Source organism: Monodon monoceros, unplaced genomic scaffold (assembly GCF_005190385.1).
Source record: "Monodon monoceros isolate NGI ecotype Baffin Bay Population unplaced genomic scaffold, NGI_Narwhal_1 Super_Scaffold_18, whole genome shotgun sequence".
NCBI lineage: Eukaryota > Metazoa > Chordata > Mammalia > Artiodactyla > Monodontidae > Monodon > Monodon monoceros.
Window position 1 is genome coordinate 86874190 of NW_021703774.1, and position 24089 is coordinate 86898278.

The 24089-nt window shown below is 38.0% G+C and overlaps 1 protein-coding gene across 2 annotated transcripts in view; it reads left to right on the forward strand.

Annotated features, from left to right (window-relative positions):
- Positions 1-24089, forward strand: part of VAV3 (vav guanine nucleotide exchange factor 3) — a 398245-nt gene that overhangs the window by 328274 nt on the left and 45882 nt on the right. For both annotated transcript variants that reach the window (XM_029227383.1, XM_029227384.1), the window contains exon 21: positions 17068-17133. In XM_029227383.1, the coding sequence (XP_029083216.1) occupies positions 17068-17133 (66 nt within the window). The remainder of the gene's footprint in view (positions 1-17067; positions 17134-24089) is intronic.

Consider the following 24089-nt stretch of genomic DNA (forward strand, 5'->3'; position numbering starts at 1 on the left):
AAGGAAGGAAGGAAGGAAGGAAGGAAGGAAGGAAGGAAGGAAGGAAGAAAATAAAAGAAAATAAAATAAGGTAAGGTAAAATAAAGCTAGTAAAATAAAAAAATTATTATTAAGAAAAGATTTTTTTTTTTAGCGTAAAAAAAAAATTGACCTATAGAACCCTAGGACAAATGGTGAAAGCAAAGCTACACAGACAAAATCTCACACAGAAGCATACACATACACACACACAGAAAGAGGAAATGGGGAAAAAATAATAAATCTTGCTCTTAAAGTCCACCTCCTCAATTTGGGATGATTAGTTGTCTATTCAGGTATTCCACAGATGCAGGGTACATCACGTTGATTTTGGAGATTTAATCTGCTGCTCCTGAGGCTGCTGGGAGAGATTTCCCTTTCTCTTCTTTGTTCGCACAGCTCCCGGGGTTCAGGTTTGGATTTGGCCCCGAGTCTGCGTGTATGTTGCCGGAGGGCGTCTGTTCTTCGTTCAGAGAGGACGGGGTTAAAGGAGCCACTGCTTCGGGGGCTCTGGCTCACCCAGGCCGGGGGAAAGGAGGGATGCGGATGCGGGGTGAGCCTGTGGCGGCAGAGGCCGGCGTGACGTTGCACTAGCCTGAGGCGCGCCGTGCGTTCTCCCAGGGGAGTTGTCCCTGGATCCCGGGACCCTGGCAGTGGCGGGCTGCACAGGCTCCCTGGACGGGAGGTGTGGAGAGTGACCTGTGCTCACACACAGGCTTCTTGGTGGCAGCAGCAGCAGCCTTGGCGTCTCATGCCTGTCTCTGGGGTCCGCGCTTTTAGCCGCGGCTTGCGCCAGTCTCTGGAGCTCCTTTAAGCAGCGCTCTTAATCCCCTCCCCTCGCGCACCAGGAAACAAAGAGGGAAGAAAAAGTCTCTTGCCTCTTCGGCAGGTCCAGACTTTTTCCGGACTCCCTTCCGGCTAGCCATGGTGCACTAACCCCTTCAGGCTGTGTTCACGCCGCCAACCCTAGTCCTCTCCCTGCGCTCCGACCCAAAACCCGAGCCTCAGCTCCCAGCCCCGCCCGCCCCGGCGGGTGAGCAGAGAAGCCTCTGGGGCTGGTGAGTGCCGGTAGGCACCGATTCTCTGTGCGGGTATCTCTCCACTTTGTCCTCCGCACCCCTGTTGCTGCGCTCTCCTCCGCGGCGCTGAAGCATCCCCTTTCGCCACCCGCAGTCTCCGCCCGCAAAGGGGCTCCTAGTATGCGGAAACCTTTCCTCCTTCACAGCTCCCTCCCACTGGTGCAGGTCCCGTCCCTATCCTTTTGTCTCTGTTTATTCTTTTTTCTTTTGCCCTACCCAGGTACATGGGGAGTTCTTGCCTTTTCGGAGGTCTGAGGTCTTCTGCCAGCATTCAGTAGGTGTTCTGTAGGAGTTGTTCCACGTGTAGATGTATTTCTGATGTATATGTGGGGAGGAAGGTGATCTCCGCGTCTTAATCTTCTGCCATCTTCCCCCGCTCTCTTTTAATTTCTAATTTAATTCCGTATCCTAAGGGAAAATAGTTTGTATGACTTAAATAATTTTTATTTTATTAAGAATTATTTCATGGCCCAGAAAGTGGTCTATCTTGAGAAATGTTCTGTGTACTGTTGAAAAGAACGTGTATTCTACTTTTTGGGGTGGGATGTCCTACCAATGCCAATGAAGTCCAAGTAATTGATAGTGTCGTTCAAGTGTTCTGTATCCTTATTGATTGATGACATAACCATCCAATCCATCCACCGCCCTCCACTCAAGCCTGGCATCTTGGTATATTCTCTATTCCTTCCATTCTCTCACCACCTCCTCATCTCCTTAGTCATCAGATAAGCCTCCTTTTATCCTCTGACTAGCTCTCAGTGCATTTCTTCCTCTCCATCTCTACTGTCACTGCCTAGTTTCTACTCTAATCAGCTGCTGCTTGGCATCTGAAACCACCTTCTAACTGGTCTCCTCACCTCCAGAACCTGTCTTCCTGCCACCCTCCCACCACTACAAAGTTCACGTTGCAGTGAATTACATAATCCCTTGTTAAAGTCTTCCAGGGTCTTCCTTCGACCGTACGGAATTCACATTTCTTAGTCTGAATGGAAGCATTTGTGAACCCGAGGATCTGTGTCCGATCCTCGCCTGCTTCTCTGACCTCACCTCTCATGGGTGGCCCGTATGCTATGTGCCCTCCATCCCTCCCGTGTACGCCTTCCTGCTGCTACTCCAGCTCATTTGGAGCCTTCTCTGCGAAGCCTTTCCTGTCCCATCTACCTTCTTACTCCTAGCCCTGTTTCCGGCAGACCTGGACAGAATTCCCTCTTATTTATTCCTTTCTTGCGACAATAATGACAACAATAGCACTAATGACTAGTGTTCATTATACCTTTTTTATGTACAAGGTAGAGTTCTAAGTGCGCTTTACATATATTAACACGTATAATGCTAATGAAAATTCTATAAAAAATACTATTATTATCTCCATTTTATAAATGAGCAAACTAACACACTGTGAGGTTAAGTAGCCTTTTGGTATGTCTTGTAATTTTTTACTTGGGTAGCCAGGTGTGAGGTACTGGGTAAAGGGAACTGCTGTAAATAGGCCTTTAGTGGTGTGGTGAAGTGTGGCAGGAGGGGACATATTAGTCCTATGATTAGGTCCCATTTTTTGGTGAGCTTGTGCCTCTGGATGATAAACCTCACAGGTTTTGTTTTGTTTTGTTTTCAGTTTTCTTTCTCCCCTCTAAGGTGGTATAGGATGGCTAGAGTGGGCTGGAGTTGAGTGTTTTTCTTCCCCAGGTCAGGTAGGCTCTAAAAATACCCCCGCAGGTTGTGCTCTGGTTAACTAGTTTCCTCTAAGGGCAGGCCTTGTTAAGAGGGGAATGCCTTTTGCCCTCCCTCTGCATGTAGCCAAGGGGGAATTTTTTTTCTCATATTTACCACGGGAATCTGGTTGAGCTCCTTAAGGTAAGTCTTGCAATATGGTGGGGCTCCCCCAGTGACTGGGCTCCTGGAGTTTTTAACTCTGAGGAGTGTTGACACTAAGCTGACAGCAACTTGTCAGTTACAGTGCAGGTTTTCTGCCGCTGCGTCGGCACTGGGTCTTGTAGTAGTTTCTGCTGGTGAGTTTCCTCCTCTGTGACTCCCTGTGTTTGCCTGTCTGTCTCTCTGGTCTTCAGGGCCAAGGTTTGTCCTGTGTCTTCCCCTCTCTTATGGGTCCAAGCAAAGTTGTTGATTTTTCAGCCCATTCAGCTTCTTTCTTCTTAGGACGGAGTGATGAACTGGAAGCCCCAGCACTCTTTTACTAAATTGTACTGCCTTCTATTCTCTTTAGACCGTAAGAAAGAAATTATTGTCATTTCATTTCAGCAGGCTGGAAACATGAGGTGTTTCTCGTATGACGGTATAATGGCTTTGGAAACTCTCCGGAGAAATGAGAACCAATGGATGACAAAACGTGTGTGTGTATCTGTTGAGGGGATGATATATGATAGGAACAAGAAAGGCTAATGTCTAGAACAGAGGAAAACAATTAGTACATTTAGTTCAGTTCAGCAAGTGTGTATTGAGTATCAGCTCTGTACTCACTGCTCAGACATAGCTCACACTTCAATTATCAGCTCCAATTATTGGTTTGACATTAGGTTGCCTGTCTTTAGAAGAACCCTTCATGCCTGCTGGCAGCTAGTGCTCTGTTTGAATTTCCAAGATACGTTACAAGTTCATTAAGTATTTCTGACAAGGATATAGCGTGGGTCAGAATTGTCTTATGGGTACCTCTAAGCCAGTCAAAGGATTTTTAGCTAACAGATACTAGCCTTATTGAAAGGAGTAGTGGCAGAATGAGAAAACCTGGATTCAAGTCATGCATCTGTAGCCAAATAGCTCTGTGCCTGGGTCAAGTCAGTTAATTGCTATGTGGCTTAATTTCTTCATTTGTTACAAGAGCGGGGCTGGACCAGAGCAGAGCTCACAACTCTGACTGAGTCATCTGGGAGGGGGTGCCTTGTAAAATGTCAACACACAACTCCACTTCCAGAGATTAGGATACAGTTAGTCTGTGTTGAGCCCAGGCGTGAGTAGATTGTATACAATCCCAGATAAATTTAATGTCAGCCACTGACTAGATGATCCAATTGGTAAGATTCCATGAGAGTTAGGGCATTATCCCCAGCTCACTATTTGGTCATTTATAGCAAACTAACTACAAAATATGGTGTTAAAATGAACTCAGTACTTTGGCTCTGACAGATATCGAGTAAAGGGTATATTTTCAAAGAATCTGTATACATTGAAAATATAGTTGCTGCACCCTTCATACTGAACTTGATACAATTGTTTTGTCCGATTCAAAAGGCAATTAAGATCTTGCAATACTTTAAGGCTGTCGTGATAAAATCAGCTTTTGTTTTACAGGCTGTACATGTGGGAAGTACTGTAGGAAACTGGCCTGAATGTGTACTTACTCAGTGGCATGATCTACAGTGACATGTTTTTTAAATTTCTGAACAAAGCTCTCTTCCTTGCTGGGTCTAAGCGTATAAAGAATGTTGCTGGTTTGATTCTCTGAAATCAAGTGAGTCTGTAGGTGTGTTTACAGTGGATCATGTACGTTAATGTGCCAGTTTTCGTGTTCCATGTGACAAGTGCTTTATGGTCTGCACCCTAACAGACGTGACTCCTGCATTGGGGAGTTTTTCTTTTTCATTTGTTTCTGAGAAGATAGTTTTTAAGCAACTCTCTTTGGTCTCTACTCAATTGGTTTGGTCTCATTTGAGATTGTACATATTTCGCACCAGAGAAGCAAGTTAAGTGTTTTTCTTTCCTGTGCTAGAATTTAGGAAGTTATAGCTCATTCTGCTGAGTATTAGTTACTGAGTCTGCCATCTAGCAGCATAACCTTTATAGACTACTTGCTCTGTGCACCTCAGCTTTATCATCTGTAAAATGCATACAGAATAAAATATGGAAGAGTTCTAGCACAGTGCTCGTTAAACAGTAGCTTCTATTGATTCACCCATTCATCAATTCAGGGATGAATGATCCACCGATTCATCCATGCAAATGCTAATAAATTGCTTACTATGTGTCTGACTGTGTTTCATCCGGGGAGGACCACAAACAAGACAACTGGTTTCTAATCTCACGGCCTTAGTGATCTGAGGAATGATCAAAGCTCAGGATAAAGCGATGCAGCTGGTTTCCATTTTAAGTTTTTAATTAAGAGTTTTTGTAAATCATATTGTTACAAATATATCTAGAGTTAAACCTGAGGATATTAATCTAGAATTGTTATTGGGCTGTTACAGTGGCTTTGCATTTGCATTCCAAAAATGTCTTTTGTACTAGTTAAGTGCTTTGGCTTATTTGGAAATTTTCAAGAAATTATGATTTCTAAACTAAACTGTTTTCTTCTTTTTTTTTCCAAGCGAGTCACTTCACTCATTAGTGTAGAAAGTTGGACTTTATTGTAGTCTGTCATGTTTTCTACATACTCTATGTCCAGAGAATACAAATTATCCTCTACTATCTATCAGGAACTTTCTTTCTTTGAATAGCTATTCGTCTAGTCTGTATTATTATTATAACAACAGTAATTTCAAATGCTATTGAAGTGAGTGGGCTATCTGCATTTTCATTATAACTTCTTTCAAACAATGAGTTGCCACTTGAGCTGTAAAAATGTTCTCTGTTTAATCTTTGCATTGAAGGGATTCGTTTTCTCAGTCTTTTTTGTTGTCTTTTTCTTTCCTCGAAAGTTCTATAAAATTGCCTTCCAGTGAAATGAATATAAAATAGGAAATGGGCCATTTAGTGTACGTTTCCTAGTGTAGGTGTAAGGCACAGTTTTTACTGAGTATAACATATGGAGGAACAATCCTGATCATGTCATTGCACTGATGATAAACGTGTTGCAATATGTGATAATAAGGGCTTAGTAACTGAGGAAAATATCCTTCTGGCCTAAAGAGATTTGTTCATATTGGAAACTTTTCCCAGAAAAGATACAGATTTCTACTTATCAGAGAGGGAAAGAGGGCAAGAGAGAGAAACAGGCAAATATAACATCCTGCCATGCCATCTATGGTTTCCATTACAATAGAGTGCTTTTTATGTGTTTTCTTCTTAGAATAAAGCTTACTGAAACAATGAGGATCCTGTGTCCTATATCATGGGGCTTTATTTGCTTCATTGTCACTTATGAATACCCAAATGTTCCACAGGGAGAATTTTGTAAGCTAATTGGAACCAAAAGGCGGTTGTAAGCAGTAAGCTGTAATCAGTGTGCCAAAGATATTTTTTATCCACAATGAAAGTTAAATAACCTAGAAAATAGTTGTGATACTTCACACTTACAAATCATACATCTACATGATCTTTATTCTAAGGAGTGAAAATGTTTTTACACGCATTCTGATTAATGCACAGAAATCTCCATGAAGAAGGTAAATTATAACTGTGGTTTTTAAAGGGCCAAATTTATCATCCATCTATAGGACGGCATGTGCAGAATTAAAATTAGACTCTCTTCCAGACTTCTGGTCTCCTACTTTAGTTCTATATGTTAGAGCATCCTTTCTTTGTTTTAGGAGAGTCACTTGTAATTTTTTATACCTTTAAGGAAAACACATTTTTTAAAGGCAGTTTAGTTCTGTTTTGGTAGAATAATCAGGAAACAAAACATTGCTTTACGTAGAAGTATTTGCTTTTTAAATTTTTTTAACTCTTTGCCTCAAAGGAAAGAATAAAAAGTCAGAAATTAAGTTGAGCTTAGGGAAATTCTCAACGGGAGGGAAGCATTCCTACCCACACGGAGTCCCGAGGCAAGGAGCCTGGGGTGGGGGAGGGGTGGGGTTGGCCCTGGACTTGGCCATGGGCAACAAGGGGTTAAATCCCCCTTTACCACCGTCTGAGCCCTCAAGACACAGTGGTAGTGACTGCAGCAGGCTGACCCTTGTCTTAGTTTACCTTGTCAGAACTTTTGCTTCCCACATGACCGCTGTATTTATTTGTGTTCAAACGAACAATCCAGGTGATTTTTTTTTACAGGTGCATTTTTTCTCATTCTAACTTGGAAAAAATTGGAGGGTTCAATTGAAGGGATCTTTTTCATAGGAGACATGTTTTCTCAAACCTTCAGTCACTGACATATATTTTACCTTCTGCCTGAAATTTCCCCTCTACCCACATTCTCTTAGATAAATCCTTCTTTACCATCAAGACTCAATTTGGGGGGGTCACCTTATCTGAACCAAAAGGACTTCCATCTTGTAACTCATCATACTGTATCCTAATGGTTTATTCATACGTCTCCCTGTCCAGTTAGAGCACTCCAGGAAGATAAGAACCATGGCTTTCACATCTTCATCTCTAATGCCTAGAATAAAAGAGGCATTCAGTCCATGGGTTTAAAATGAATAACTGGTTAGAGCTCCTATTTCCATAACACATATGTTATTTACAAGTTTTCAAATTCATTGTTTATTAACTCAAATTACATTTTATGCTGTTATTTGAAAAACCATAAAAGTATTCATTCATCTTGTCAGATTTAAATTTATCTTTGTTCTCTCAGAATAGTCTTAAAGCTATTTAACCTTGTGTCCTTAAGTTCTTTATCTATAAAATGGGGATTTTAATATTTAAATGACTCACAAGCGTGTTGGTGTTGTAAAAATCATAGGAAATAGGAAGTAAACTTGAAAGAAAATTGAAAAGGGGAAAAAGTATATTTCGGTGTAATTGTTAATGATTTTGAAAGATTTTGATTTGAAATATCATTGTTAATGATTTTGAAAGAGCTTCATTTTTCAGAAGTGGGAAAATGAGTATCAGTTTGGTTTCTAAAAAACTTAAAATTTCATCTTCCCCACATTTAATATGAAGAGTCCTGCTAATATACACAGGCTCATAGAAGACCACTCTGCTCACCCAATTCTGATACCCAGTTCTTGAAATTTCTTCAGTTAGATATTAAACTTTTTACTTCATAATTAGACATAAAATCACAAATGATAAATTCTGAAGGACACAGTTGACATAAACAGGATAAAATCATGAGCCCTTTCTTCACAGCAGGTTTGGACCAGGAAGGCCTTAGATACCTCAAGGAGAGTGGGAAGGAAACAGAGGGACAGGGGTTTACAGAAAAGAAACTTTGCTTAGGGAATGGTGTGCTTACTTGTGGGAACTGTTGACCTTTTGTGCTTAAGCCATCTGTCCTATAACACAGGACCTGACCCAGACACCCTCTGAGGTCCAAAGAAGGGAAGTAAGTGGAGGGGAATTAGTGGATCTTTCCTCCCAACATCTCTGCCTGCTACTTTAGTTGTCAAGTCACTTCAAAGCATTCTTTTCCTTTGCCCTAAATAAGGAGGAGACTCTTCTGATTCCTTCTAGACCACACAAGAATATTAGCTACAATAGAATTTTCTAAAACTATGCATTTTTTCTCCTGATCTAAAATTCGAGTGTCAGACTGCATCATCATTAGAGGCAAACAGAAAACAAAAGCAATATTTCTGAAAGAATCATCTCTTTTGTTAAGAAAACTTGATTCCTGATACCAAAAGACTCCCTGCTTTGGCGTTATAAACCAGAGAGTGAACATCTCTGGGAACTGTTTTTCCTAGGTCAGATTCCTACCCCAGGGCGTTTCTTTGTGAAATCTGAAACTTGGTTTTTATCATGACAGCGAAACCTTTTTAGGCAGTACTGGAGCAGTTTCAAGGTGTTCCTCAGGTGATCTTGGCTTGGCTTCTACACTGCCTCTCACCACTTGCTCATCCCTTGTGTAAAACTAGGAGAAATCAAGGCAGAATTGAAATTGTGGATTAGAAGATTAGAAGCTGTGTGAAAAGAGTAGAGGCTGATTTGGTATAAGTATGTCCTGTAATTATGAGATCTTTATTTTGACAGGTGTTTACCTCAAAATATTGAGCTAAATCAGGGTCCCTAATTACAGGAAAGTAGATAAAGGCAGAATGTGGCTGTAATAGAACAAGAGAGGCCCGGGAGAGATGATTATGGAAGATAATAGACATTAGTAAAGGCCTATAAGAATCATTTTCCCTGGGTAACTGCCAACTGGCTTTGATTGAATAGATCATAAACTGAGTTGGCAGGAATGTTTCCAAGTGTACAGACTGTATTGTGGAAATTGGCAAACCTCCTGACAAAGTGGGTGAGGTCCTAATTGTTAACTCTCAAGACAGGCATTTTTGATTAACAGTTCTTACTGGTACTTTTCCCGTGTTTCCCATTATAACCTACATTTGGGACAGGGCAAAATGTAGGTTATAATATGACTAGATGAAGTCTCTGCTGTCTAAGTAGAAGTTCCAACAGTAAAGTATTACCTCTTCTTTTCCAAATAGAGAGTAACATTATTAAGGAAAAAGTTCTGAGGAAATCTGTTCTGGTCCTTTTTCTTCCATTATTTTACCACCATATAAGCTATGTTCTGTCATAATTACTACAAGTTTGTGTCAAGCACAGAATACCTTCCATGGGCCATCAATCTGCAATTGATTTGATACTGTGAAGGGTTTCAATAGAGTGTGCACGTGTGCATACCCTTAAGGCTTTGGGCCAAGTAATTTATCAGATTATAACATATATTGAATTTTAATTATTCATGGGAATGTGAATTCCTAAAGAATGAATGAAGGAATGTCATTCCTAACAAGTCAATCCTGTGTACCCTGGAAAACGGAAGACTTCACACTGAGTTAGAATGAAAGTCATTAAGGACCTGAAATGTTCTTCTCTTCTATAAGTACAACCAGATTAAATTACTGACACATAGTATCCGTAATTAAGAGTCTGTAGATCAGATATTTCTTAGTAACAGTAACTGACCAGAGAACTGTAGGGACTTGGGAAACATGATCATATAAACAAAGAACTTTAGTAGTAAAAGAGACCTCAGAAATTCATGGTTCAAAGTCTGTCATTTTACAGGTGAGAATATTGAAGCCAAGGATGATTAAATGACTTACTGAAGATCTGAAAGCCAGGAAGAGAATACTGGGTTCCTGATTCTCTATACCTATCAAATTATCAATATTACCACAAAAGTTTTATTTCTGATCCAAAATTCTATAAAACTCTATGGAAATAACCAAATCAAAAGCTAGTTAAGACATGATCTGAATGGGACCCTTGAAGATAGTAGCCATGTTATTCATTTTTAATCTCCTGGTACCTAGCATAGTGTAAATAAAGAAGCCAATACACTTTTCATTAAAATACTAATTCTGTCCTTAGTAGAAGAGTAATTTCTTTAAAAATGCCTAATGCTGCCATGAGCATATAATCTGTAAGGTGCTATTACTCAGAATACTTCCTTTGTGATTACTTAAAATTAAAATCACCAAGGATAGGAAAACATTCATCAATTGTCTGTTAGGAGTAGAAAAACAAATATCTATATTTTGGACCTTTGGTAATCCTGATTTATTTTGGGGACTATGTGGCCTCTCCCCAAATAGGATTTCTTCCAAGATGTGGTAGAACTGTGTTTTTCTTTCCAGATTTTGTACTGAGTAACCACTTAGGATTTGGCTTACCTACATGCAGATTGGCTTTTTGCTTGCTGATTTTTCTTTCATCAGTTATAAGATTTTGATTCAAGATTGCACTGTGTATAGTATAGTGTCTTAGCCAGTGAGAATCTGGAGAAAAAGCCTCAAGACACCCATAACTGTAGAGTTCCCTTCCGTGCTGGAGAAATCCAAGAACCTTACAGAATACATTTTTTGGATAGCAAGAAAAATATACTGCAGTCTCAAGTCTCATTCTGCTTTTATATTCATCTCACATCTAATAAGTGTAGAAATACAGCTTATGGCTTTTTAGTGGGTTTTTCTTAGCTACACTTCACAATTCTTTTCTTTTTCAGTTTTTGACACTTTTGTCTGCCAAAATTTCAGATATAGTAAACGTAAACAATTTTGTGTGCATTGGAAAAACCATCAAATATAAAAGAGGCCTTTGTCACATATTTTGATGACTCGATGCAATTATAAACCTTTACAAAGTGAAGATAAATTTAATTTCAAAGATCCTAGATCAAGATGCAAGTTTTTTTAGAGTTATTCAGAATTCTAAGCTTATGACAGCCACTTACCTACAGATGAACTATACCAGGAATGTGAGTTTCATACAGCCTTCTGAAAAACCTCGTGTTTACCGTTTATACATTGGACAAAAGTTAAAGACCCTGTTCTCTTTTGACTGAGAAATGGTAAAAGCACATGGTTTATGGTTTTGTTCCTTTGTGTGTGTGCATGAATATTTTGGAATTCACTGTTAGGACCATTCAGTATAACCATATGCAATTATGTTTGGCAAATTTTCAAGGTGTTCACGTGTAGAAAAATGTGTTTCTTACCTTACTCAACATACAAGAAGCAATTAACAATGAAAAAAATGTGTGTACTAGCAAGAAAGCATTGAGATAAAGAAATGGACTGTCTGCAACGCAATTAATTCCTATTCAGGTGAAACATATGAGGGTCTGTTACTTGTGGCTTAGCAAACTTACATAAATATAAATAAGGAAGATGGTGGGATTATACGCAGAACCAGGTATTTCTATTTTAATGACATGTGAATAGGCCAACCAAAAAAATGAAAATTTAGGAGTAAAAAAATTGAGATAAATCAAAAAGCAATATTGTAGAAAAAAACAAAGAATAGGGATTTTTTGGCATTTACCAAGTGCTTTCACATATGTTAATTCTTTGATCCTTGTAACACCCTGGTGAGGTCTGTGTGGCAGATCTTATCCTCTTCCTTATCATTGAGCCTTGCCTGCAGTTGCACAGATTTTTATAGCAGAGCTGGGAAGAGAATGAGCTCTTCTGATGCCACGTCCCTGCTGTCTGATACTGCCTTTTTCTGTTTTCCAACAACTAACACTGATGTATATCTAACTGATGACACTGGTTACAGTGTGGCTGCAACTATGATCAGAGATCATTCCTTACCAAAGGCCAATTTCAGACAGGTTCTTTGTCATGGTCTTCTCTCCTTTTCTGGTCCTTTGGTTCCATTTCACGTACTCACAAAAAGTGAAGAATAAAAAAAAAAAGAAGCCGGTCAGAATAATTCCCAAAGTAGTGCTTGCTAAAAGCTATCCATCCATTCAGTCAATTAATTTGTATATTCACCTGTATTCCCATAATTCATGGCCACCCTGTACATCTCCCCTCCGCCGCCCCCCATGGCAGACTGTGTATTTCTGACAGTGAGAGAGTGACTGGCCAGAGTGACAGTTGCTCTGGCCCTTACCCATGTGTGATAAATCGCTTAGTAATCTCCACAGCACCATCATGCATACATTGAAAGTGTTTAGGGCATTGTAACTTGGGAGAACTTCCAATCTTTCATAAATAACCATTAATCTGTCCCTTTCACATTCAGCTTTCCACATCTGTTTCAAATTGTTCAGTGCTATTCCAGGAGTGCATTAAGGCTCCAGTCCAGGTGGTATTAAGGGGATAAATGAGCCACAGGGAAAAGACACTCTGTATTTTTCTTAAAGCAATTTTTTCTCCTTTGTACAAAGTTAGGAGCCAAGCAATTTACGATTAAGATTTTTGGAGGATATTTTCTATCATTTTCAGCCATCCTTGTTTATGAGTTTAAAAATGCAGTTTTAGCTCTGCCATTCTAGCATACATTAATGCTTTTCTCCATATAGGTAGATTGTAAATATCATTTCTACCAGCATTTCTAAGTAGTTTTAATTCATTATGATTCCCTGTAGTTTCCTATTGAAGAAAAATGAAAAATCGTTATAACCAAAGGTCAGTTAGGAATAAATTTCTGAATATGCATTTATATTTGTGACATTCAGGAATTTCAGAGATAGTTGTCAATTTTCTGTTTGATTCATTTTTATACAGGAAGCAACTTGCTTTTCAGGAAAAAAGGGATTATTTTATGAATTATAATTTAATATTGTTTTATGTCTGCAACATTTAATGAAAGCTATAAAGGTGCATCTTTTCTTACCATATACAGCCCATAACCTATTCTCTCAGGTACTTTCCAAAGAGAATATTTTCATAATGACCCAAACTGTACTGTTAGATTTACAAAAGTCCCATCACATAATGTAGAGAATGCCCTGTAGACTAAATGCATATGAAGATAGCACTGTATGGTACATCAGATGACACATAACTGTAAATGTTTTCAAGTTGACCTTGAAGATGTTAAGGGACTCACAAAAACAAACATCAGACAGGAGGATAACGAAAAGAAGACTCCCTATCTCTGGCATTTGTAATAGGCATAAAAGGAATGACAAGTTGATTATCTGACCCGGAATAAAATGCCCACACAGGAAAAGTAAAGAAAAAGGAAATTCAGCTACATGTCTCTTATCAAGGTTAGTAAAAATTTCATAAATAGATCACATAAAGTGTACAAAAGCATTGCCTTTGAAAATGGTTGATTTCATAGCTACAGTCTGCAGTTCCATCCATGCGTAGGAGATTGATAGCTGCTCCGCCCATTAGTATTAATGAATGATCAATGCACAGCACACACACAAACACCAGGGAACCAAAGACACCCCACCTACACACTACTTTGTTTTTTAATCTTCCAAATGTTGTAGGATGGCTACTGCCTTATAAGTGGAAAATCATTAAGTATAGCACATATTATTTCCCATAGCTGAAACTGACATCTCATAGAAATTAGTGAGGAAATGTAACTTTATTCATCTGTCTGTTATGTTAAATTCTTTCTCACCTCTCTGTCATCTAAAGGATGCCTGTGACCATTAAGGAAATGTGGCCTGCACTGCTAGGACATTTCATTAAGGAAAAAATTCAGAATGATGTTAGTAGTCTGCTTAGTGAGAAAAATTCCTTCTCCTGGGAGTTCTCCAATAGCGTTAAATGCACTGTCACAGAATATCACTGCTTTTCCCGAACTCTGCATTCAATAGAGTAAGACCTTCTGTTCTTTTTCTGATGAAGGATAGGAATTGACAGTTCACCGTTCTTATAATTGCCAAAGTTTTCCAATTTGTTGATACATCTTCAAATATAGGTTTTAGAAAACCATTATAAAGCTCTTGCTTAGGCCTTTCCCCTGAAAAACAGACTTACCTCCTTTGGTATACTCTCAGAGGTCTTATTTTACTTTAAAACAATCACCCTTATCCTTTTCACTTATGAGCCTCGGTCAGTACATGGTTCCCACCTGCACACCCTTATATTTTCTACTCAGGTAGCATCGCGGTGCATTTATATTTATATAAGGGTCTAGCTAGTCATATAGTCCCCAAATATTATACTTACTTACTTGTATCTCAGTGTCATGCTTAAAATAAAGCACCAAAAAGCACTCAGTAAATACAGTTGAATGAAAGGAACATTTCCTTCAAACCTTATAGTTACCGTGCTGCCATCACGCTCTAGTGTCTGATTCTCCTCCCTCCTGGTGGTTCCTTCCTGCCTTCTAATTAGACTGATTTCTCTAAGTATTGTTTTCTTCTGTCTACATTTCCTTCCACAACGTTCTTGCTCCTATGATTTCAAGGTTCCCCTCTATATGACTGCCATCTAAATCTGTGTTATCTGGATGGATCACCTCCATCCTTGACTGTTCCCCCAATCTTTAACTCCCATAGTCTTCTCTTCCCGTATCTAATCCATAGGCAGGTCCCAAACACTGTAGTTAAATGATGTCTCTAGCACCCGTTTCCCCTCCTCCAGACCTCCTTCCCTTTCTGTGACACCATTTCTTTAATGTTATTCTCACCTACAAAGTCATGCCCATCTATAAGCCAGCTTGCATACTGATGCCAGGTTAGTTCTTCTAAAATATAATATAACCCCTTTATTGAAACCCCATGGCCGATGATAAATTCAGATATCACTGTCAAACTGGTTCCTTAGTACCTTTTAGCTTTCTTTCTACTGTGCCCTTTTATGAGTCTTACACTGTAGTGAGAAGCAGTGCAAAACTCTGAAGTTAGAACAATTGAATTTGAATTCTGGTTCTGTCACTTACTGGCTCTGTGATCATGGGCAAATCACTTAACTCCTCTATGTCTCATTTTTCTCACCTTTAAAATAGGGATAGTAGTTGGACCTACGACAAAGGATTATTATAAGGATTAAATGAAACACTCAGGGCAGTGTCTAGCATACAGTTAGGGGTACAATAAGTGTTACTCATTATTAGACTCCATTTAAAGGGAACGATTTGCATTTCCCATGCACATCCTGTAATTTCCTAGCCCCATGCCTTTCTCATGATGTATTTTGTTTTCAGAATGTTCTCCATTTCCATCTCTATTTGTTTAAACCCTGCACATTTTACATTCATGTGCCCCCTCTTCCATGTAGCTTTCAGGCAAACCCCCAATACTCAGTTTAGCTTTTGAATTTCCATAGCATCTCCTGTACCTCTTTCAGTATTTAGCCCTTTCTATTTTGTATTATAATTAGGTGTATACATATCTTCTGAAAATACAGGGGAAAACAAGAACTGTTGTATGAATTTTTGCATTTTTCTCAATGTCTAACCAAACATGAGATACTGTATTTGTTGACTAAATGAATGAATACCCCACTTGTTCACTTACCTTTTCCCTAATATGCAAGTGCAGTGTGGTTTGAGAACCTGGCCAAAATTATTATCTTCTCCTTGCTTGGTTATGTAATTGATCTCCTTCTATCCTAACCCCACCCTTTCCTCTTCTCTTTTTCCCCCCCTTTTCCCCATACCTCTGACTCTTCCCCCTTTTCTGCTCCACTTACCTTCTCTCTCTCCCACTCTCCCCTCCCCCGTCTTCCCTTTTCTCCTCGTCTTCTTCCTCTCATCATTGTCTTGAATTCTAGATTCCCACTTTTTAAAATTTCCTCCACAAACTCATAGCTAAGATCTGTGGGAACAAAGCGATACTACTTCAAGAGGGAGATGTTTTCTGATCGTTTTTTGTTACTCTCTTTGTCAAAAATAATACAGCATGTAACATTCAATTATAATGCAACTTATTCATCTGAGCTACTGAGAAGCAAGCAATGGTTAAATGGCAAATAAAAACAAGCCCAATATCTGGACAAGGAGAAATAATCTCACAAGAACTTTTTAATTACATGTGCTTATTGTTGCCGTATGTTTTGTTTTGTTTTTGCGGTATGCGGGCCTTTCACCATTGTGGCCTCTCCCGTCGCGGAGCACAGGCTCCGGACGCGCAGGCTCAGCGGCCATGGCTCACGGGCCCAGCCGCTCCGCGGCATGTGGGATCTTCCCGGACCGAGGCACGAACCCGTGTCCCCTGCATCGGCAGGCGGACTCTCAACCACTGCGCCACCAGGGAAGCCCTGTTGCAGTATGTTTTGAGTACAGTTTGTCTTTCTAGAAAAGGGAAACAATTGTGTCATGAGATTGTTTTAAAGAGGAATTTGACCAAAGGTCTCCAAGAATAAATTCATTTCTTATTGTTAATTTCTTCCCTCTTTTCTCATTTACAATGGCGTTTTGAGTCCTAATCCTTTCTTCCAACATCTTAACTGTCCCTTTCCCTTAATCAATATCCTGTTTCTTTCTCCTAAATTTGAAAATCATCTAAAATGTCATATTATGTTCTGTTTTCCATTTCCACATGTCTTGAAATGTCTCATCCTGTTGGAGGAACATTCTCATGAGTTCTGCTAGGGATACCAATATCCTAATTAATTATGAGCTTATACAAAACCAATGTGATCTACTTGTATTTATGAATATAAATTTGAAAGATATAGTATGCTATTATCTCTATTATAGGATTGAGGGGTGTGAAGTTAACAAAACTGAATGGTAGATTGGAAAGTCAAACTTGAATTCTTATTTTATAATCGTGATATTAAGCCATATGTAAAGTTTAACAATTTTAAAACCTTTCTGCTTATGCTTCCCTTCCTGAGCCATAGTCAGTTAATGCTTAGGACTGGATACAATGTGGAAGTAATTCTGAGGATCCCAACTGACAACATTATGCATCTACTGCTATGGGATCATCATTATAGTAAATTTGTTCTCAAAACTGGCATCTTTTTTTCTAATTTAGGGTAGAAATTTAACATCTGGAGAGGTTGGATTTTTTCCAAGTGATGCTGTCAAGCCTTGCCCATGTGTGAGTATTTTATTTCTTTCTACTTTGTTTTTTGATGCTATAATGAATTGTCAAGAAAGTACAAAGGATACTGGTCTGGCCCCTCATTAATTCTATTAATATTTTCTTATTAATAACATATTCCAAGATTATGATGATTCCATTGTCAGGAAATATTTTTAAATGTTAAGGGAAGGGGCTTCCCTGGTGGCGCAGTGGTTGGGAGTCCGCCTGCCGATGCAGGGGACACGGGTTCGTGCCCCGGTCCGGGGAGATCCCACATGCCACGGAGCAGCTGGGTCCGTGAGCCATGGCTGCTGAGCCTGCGCGTCCGGAGCCTGTGCTCCGCAACGGGAGAGGCCACAACAGTGAGAGGCCTGCTACCGCAAAAAAAAAAAAAACAATGTTAAGGGAATACATGCAACAGGAAAATTTTACTTAGTATGATTTACAAAATTAACATTTTTATAAGGTTTTAGAAGGAATAAACTAAAGCTACTGATCAGATGTATTGTACAAACTTCCCTTTTCCCTCTGAGGTAAGAATGGTATGGTCTAACATATTTCCAGTCACTTTGGGTTACAGAGAGATTGCACTTCAACTAGTGTGTTTGAAAGCCTGCTAGAAAGCATGAACGTCCACAGATTCTTCAGTCAAATCTCTTAATATATTTTTTCTGTGCTTTAGTTTGTCATAACTGTTTATTTAGTGTCGTAATGACATTTTCTGAAAACATCAAACACGTTAGGCAGATACAAGAATGAATATTCAAATATTATTATGGATGAATATAACATAAAATATACTCTCTGGTGCTTTATGAAATTTATAAATTTTTGTTTAGGGTGATGTTATTTTATCATCGTAATTTGGTGTTTGGGGTAGATTCTGTGACACTTTTCAAGTTCTTAACTCTAATTAAAGGAAACTATTTTACTAATACAATGGAGTTATTGGTTTGTGGGGGAAAAAACCTTCTTGAACTATTTTGCTTGCCTTATTTCAGTCCTTCCCAGTTTTCTAAACTGAACATTCTTTTTAATATTATAAATGGGAATGTCTGCCATCCTTAACCTCAGATGTAGTCTGAAGAATAATTTACTCCACTCATTCACGCTTAATTAATTTCAAAAGCAAAGGGAATCAAAAAAAAAAAAGCTCTTGCTATTTCTGTTGGTTCTGTGATCTAATGGCACATATTATTCAGGTTATGTTGTAATCTTGAAAACAATTATTGAAATTTCATACCACTCTCATTTAATTAGATAAGCAAAAATGATTCTTTAGCTAGTTTTCTGTCATTTATATGAATAAGATTAAGGCTTCCTATGCTTAAAGAACTGATATTTATATGTAGGCACATAGCAGAAAATTAACATTAAGATTTTGGGAACCTAGCACAGGGAGCTCAGCTTGGTGCTCTGTGATGACCTAGATGGGTGGGATGGGGGGGTAGGGGAGGGAGGCCCAAAAGTGAGGGGATATATGTATACATATAGCTGATTCACTTCATTGTACAGCAAAAATTAACAACACTGTAAAGCAATTATACTCCAATAAAAAAAAACTATTACGCATTTCATGTACCATGTACTGTTTTCTTTTCACAGCTCCTTGAATATAGCATAGAACGAGCATTTGAAGTTTTATTTTAGGAATAGTATGGCACATAGTAGGTATTTAATAAATTTTTGTTGTATGAATGAACAAAGAAGTGAAAAAGCAAACAAAAGTTCCTAACTAAATGTAGGTAATTAACAATGGCAGATATTAATTAAATCAGCTTATAGGATAATACTGAATGATATTTTGTGATCTGGTTAGTTACTAGAAAAAGAAATGTGCTTACAATTTTAGCTAATAAAGAGTTGTAGAGGAACACATAATTATGGGTAGGACTACCAACTAGATATGATTGTTTTTATAGCTTAAAGTTAATAAATAGCTATTAAATTTTTACTGCTTTATTTAATGAAATTATAGATTCATTTGTTGGTTGTAGGTTAAGTTAGGTGAATGAAGCTAAGCAGAAGGAGGAAAAACACAGGAGACAATTTCATTTCTGGCAATATGATTACTGGAGAGAAAGCCTAGAGCTAAAGCACAGTGCAAACTTGGGTGTCTCTCTGTGAATCGCAGAGCCCTCAGTGAGTGAACAAGAAGAAAACTATCCCACAGGAGAAGATATGCCTATCTTTGTCTTGGATCTTGGTGGGGAACAGAAAAAAAAGTCTCTCTCCCCTAAGAATTCTTAACTTTAGATCCAAAACCCACCCACATGGGGGGTTGGAATTCATACTAGCTTTGTGACCTAAATAATACTAAGCTAGAAACATAGTAGAACATACATATCAATAATTACCTTAAACATAAATGAATTAAATGTTGCAAACAAAAGACACAGACTGGCTGAATGGATACAGAAACAAGATTCATATATATGCTGTCTACAATAGAACCACTTCAGATCTAGGGGACACATACAGACTGAAAGTAAGGGGACTGAAAAAGGTATTTCATGAAAATGGAAATCAAAAGAAAGCTGGAGTAGCAATACTCATATAAAACAAAATAGACTTTAAAATAAAGACTATTACAAGAGACAAAGAAGGACACTACATAATGAGAAAGGATCAATCCAAGAAGAAGATATAACAATTATAAATATATATATATATACCCAAATATATGAGGCAAATATTAATAGCTATAAAAGGAGAAATCAACAGTAACACAATAATAGGGGAGGACTTTAACACCCCTCTTTCGACAGTGGACAGATCATTCAGACAGAAAATCAATAAGGAAACACAGGTCTTAAATGACACATTAGACCAGATGGACTTAATTGATATTTATAGAGCATTCCATCCAAAAGCAGCAGAATACACATTCTTCTCAAGTGCACATGGAACATTCTCCAGGATTGATCACCTGCTGGGCCACAAAGTGAGCCTCAGTAAATTTAAGAAAATTGAAATCACATCAAGCATCTTTTCCAACCACAACACTATGAGATTAGAAATCAACTACAAGGAAAAAAACTAAAAGACCACGAACACGTGGAAGCTAAACAATATGCTACTAAACAACCAATGGATCACTGAAGAAATCAGAGAGGAAATCAAAAAATACCAAGAGACAGATAAAAATGAAAGCACGATGATCCAAAACCTATGGGACACAGCAAAAGCAGTTCTAAGAGGAAAGTTTATAGCAATACAGTCTTACCTCAGGAAACAAGAAAAATCTCAAATAAACACCCTAAGCTTACACCTAGAGCAACTAGAGAGAGAAGAACAAACAAAACCCAAAGTTCATAGAAGGAAAGAAATCCTAAAGATCAGAGCAGAAATAAATGCAATAGAGATAAAAAACAATAGTAAAGATCAATGAAGCTATAAGCTGATTCTGTGAAAAGTTAAGCAAAATAGATAAACCTTTAGCAAGACTCATCAAGAAAAAAAGGGAAGGGGCTCAGATCAATAAAATTACAAATGAAAAAGAAGTTACAACTGACACCACAGAAATACAAAGCATCATGAGAGACTACTATAAGCAACTATATGCCAATAAAATGGATAATCTAGAAGAAATAGACAAATCCTTAGAAAGCTACAATCTCCCAAGACTGAACCACAAGGAAATAGAAAATATGAAAGGACCAGTGTGGATGCCTTCTATGTAATAAAGGCCATATGTGACAGCTAGCATCATTACTCAATGAGGAAAAGCTGAAAGCATTCCCTCTAAGATAAGGAACAAGACAAGGATATCCACTCTTGCCACTTTTATTCAACATAGTTTTGGAAATCCTAGCCACAGCAATGAGAGAGGAAAAATAAAATAAAATGAATCCAAATTGGAAAGGAAGAAGTAAAACTGTCACCGTTTGCAGATGGCATCATACTATATGTGGAAAATCCTAAAGGTGCTACCAGAGAATTACTAGAACTCATCAATGAATTCAGTAAAGTTGCAGGATACAAAATTAATACACAGAAATCTGTTGCATTTCTATACACTAACAACAAAAGATCAGAAAAAGAAATTAAAGAAACAATGCCATTTACCATCGCATCAAAAATAATAAAATACCTAGGAATAAACCTACCTAAGGAGGCCAAAGACGTGTACTCTGAAAACTATAAGACACTGATGAAAGAAATCAAAGATGACACAAACAGATGGAGAGACATACCATGTTCTTGGATTGGAAGAATCAATATTGTCAAAATGACTATACTACCCAAGGCAATCTACAGATTCAGTGCGATCCCTATCAAATTACCAATGGCATTTTTCACAGAACTAGAACAAAATTTTTTAAAATTTGTATGGAGATACAAAAGACCCCAAATAGCCAAAGCAATCTTGAGAAGAAAAACGGAGCTGGAAGAATCAGGCTCCCTAACTTCAGGCTATACTATAAAGCTACAGTCATCAAAAGAGTATGGTACTAGCACAAAAACAGAAATATAGATCAATGGAATAGTATAGAAAGCCCAGAAGTAAACCCACATTCCTGTGGTCAATTAGTCTATGACAAAGGAGGTAAGACCATAGAGTGGAGAAAAGACAGTCTCTTCAATAAATGGTGCTGGGATAACTGGACAGCTACATGTAAAAAATGAAATTAGAACATTCTTTAACACCATTTACAAAAATAAACTCAAAATGGATCAAAGACCTAAATGTAATACTGGATAGTATGAAACTCTTAGAGGAAAATACAGGCAGAACACTCTTTGACATAAATTGCAGCAATATCTTTTTCAATCCATCTTTTAGAGTAATAGAAATAAAAATAAACAAATGTGACCTAGTTAAACTCAAAATCTTCTGCACAGCAAAGGAAACCATAAGCAAAACAAAAAGACAACCCACAGAATGGGAGAAAATATTTGCAAATGATGCAACCGATAAGGGATTAGTCTCCAAAATAAACACTTTATGCAGCTCAATAAAAAAAAAAAAACAACCAAATCACCCAATCAAAAAATGGGCAGAAGACCTAAATAGACATTTCTCCAAAGAAGATACACAGATGGCCAAGAGGTACATCCAAAGATGCTCAACATCAGTAATTATTAGAGAAATGCAAATCAAAACTACAATGAGACATCACCTCACACCAGTCAGAATGGCCATCATCAAAAAGTCTACAAACAATAAATGCTGGAAGGGGTGTGGAGAAAAGGGAACCCTCCTACACTCTTGGTGGGAATGTAAATTGGTACAGCCACTATGGAGAACAGTATGGAGGTTCCTTAAAAAGCTAGAAATAGAGCTACCATATGATCCAGCAATCCCACTCCTGAGCACATATCCAGAGAAAACCATGGTTCAAAAGGATACATGCACCCCAATATTCATTGTTGCAATATTTACAATAGCTAAGACATGGAGGCAACCTAAATGTCCACTGACAGATGAATGGATAAAGAAGATGTGGTATATATATACAATGGAATATTACTCAGCCATTAAAAACAATGAAATAATGCCATTTGCAGCAACATGGATGGACCTGGAGATTATCATACTAAGTGAAGTAAGACAGAGAAAGACAAATATTATATGATATCGTTTATATGCGGAATCTAAAAAAATGATACAAATGAACTTATTTACAAAACAGAAACAGTCTCACAGAGGTAGAGGATGAATTTATGGTTACCGGGGGGAGCGGTGCAGGGGAGGCATAGATTGGGAGTTTGGAATTGACATTTACACACTGCTATATTTAAAACAGAAAACCAACATTGACCTACTGTATAACATAGGGAACTCTGCTCAACATTCTGTAATAACCTAAATGGGGAAAGAACTTGTATATGTATATGATGTATATGTATATGTATAACTGAATCACTCTGCTGTATACCTGAAACTAATGCAACATTGCTAGTCAGCAATACTCCAATATAAAATAAAATTTTTAAGAAGAAACATAGTATAAAATGATGCCACATTGATTGTGTTCCCAGTGCAAGCACAGATTCTCTCTAGATTGGCACCTCAAAGGATTTCTACTGATAAAGTCCCAGGGATTATAAATTCACAATTTGGAATAATTATATTTATGAGGAAACAAACCCACCTTAAGCAAAAGTCAGCAGAGACAATAAAATGCAGAATTAGACCCACAAAGACAACAGGTAGTGGAATTATCAGATACTAAGTTCAAAATTGTATGTTTAATATGGTTGAAGAAATAAAAGGGGGAATAAAAGTCTAAAAGGAAAACAAGTCACTCTTGTTTGGGCATATTTCAAAAAGAATCAGATATAGCAATTGAAGTGAGGAACAATGGAAACATTACATGATGTATGAGACCCAGCTGGGCAGAAAATTGGAAGAAAAATCTGAATAAATTTCTCAGTGAATAGTCCAGAAAGATTAAGAGATAGCGAATGTAAGAGAATGGAATGATAAAGTTCAAATACATCTATTGAGAGAGAGAATATAGATAATTGTGGGAAAGTAATGTTCAAATGATGGCTGAGAATTTTCCAGAATTTATGATAAAACTAATCTTAATAGTCAAGAAGAGTATATTAAACTTAATCAATACCTAGATACATTTTAGTGAAACTGCAGAACATCAAAGACAAAGAGAAAATATTAAAACCAACCTGAGAGAAAATACAGATTACCTATAAACGGTTGATGATTAGACATATAGCTAACAACAGCAACAATGGAAACAATAGGAGTTTCCACTTCTGGTCATTGTCAAGTAGCTCCTATTGGACCAAGCCTCCCACAGAAAATAACTACAAACTCTGGACAAAATATTTTTTACAAAAAAAAACTATCTGAACATACTGGCTAGGAGAGGACTTGACATTCAGAAGAATGATGATACTAGGTGAGTTTCCTGGCTTTAAAGCTAGCTTAAGGACAAACACTGGGCTGCACCATGCAGGGTGGCTGAAATTCAGATAGAAACCTCACAGTATTACTGGCTTGA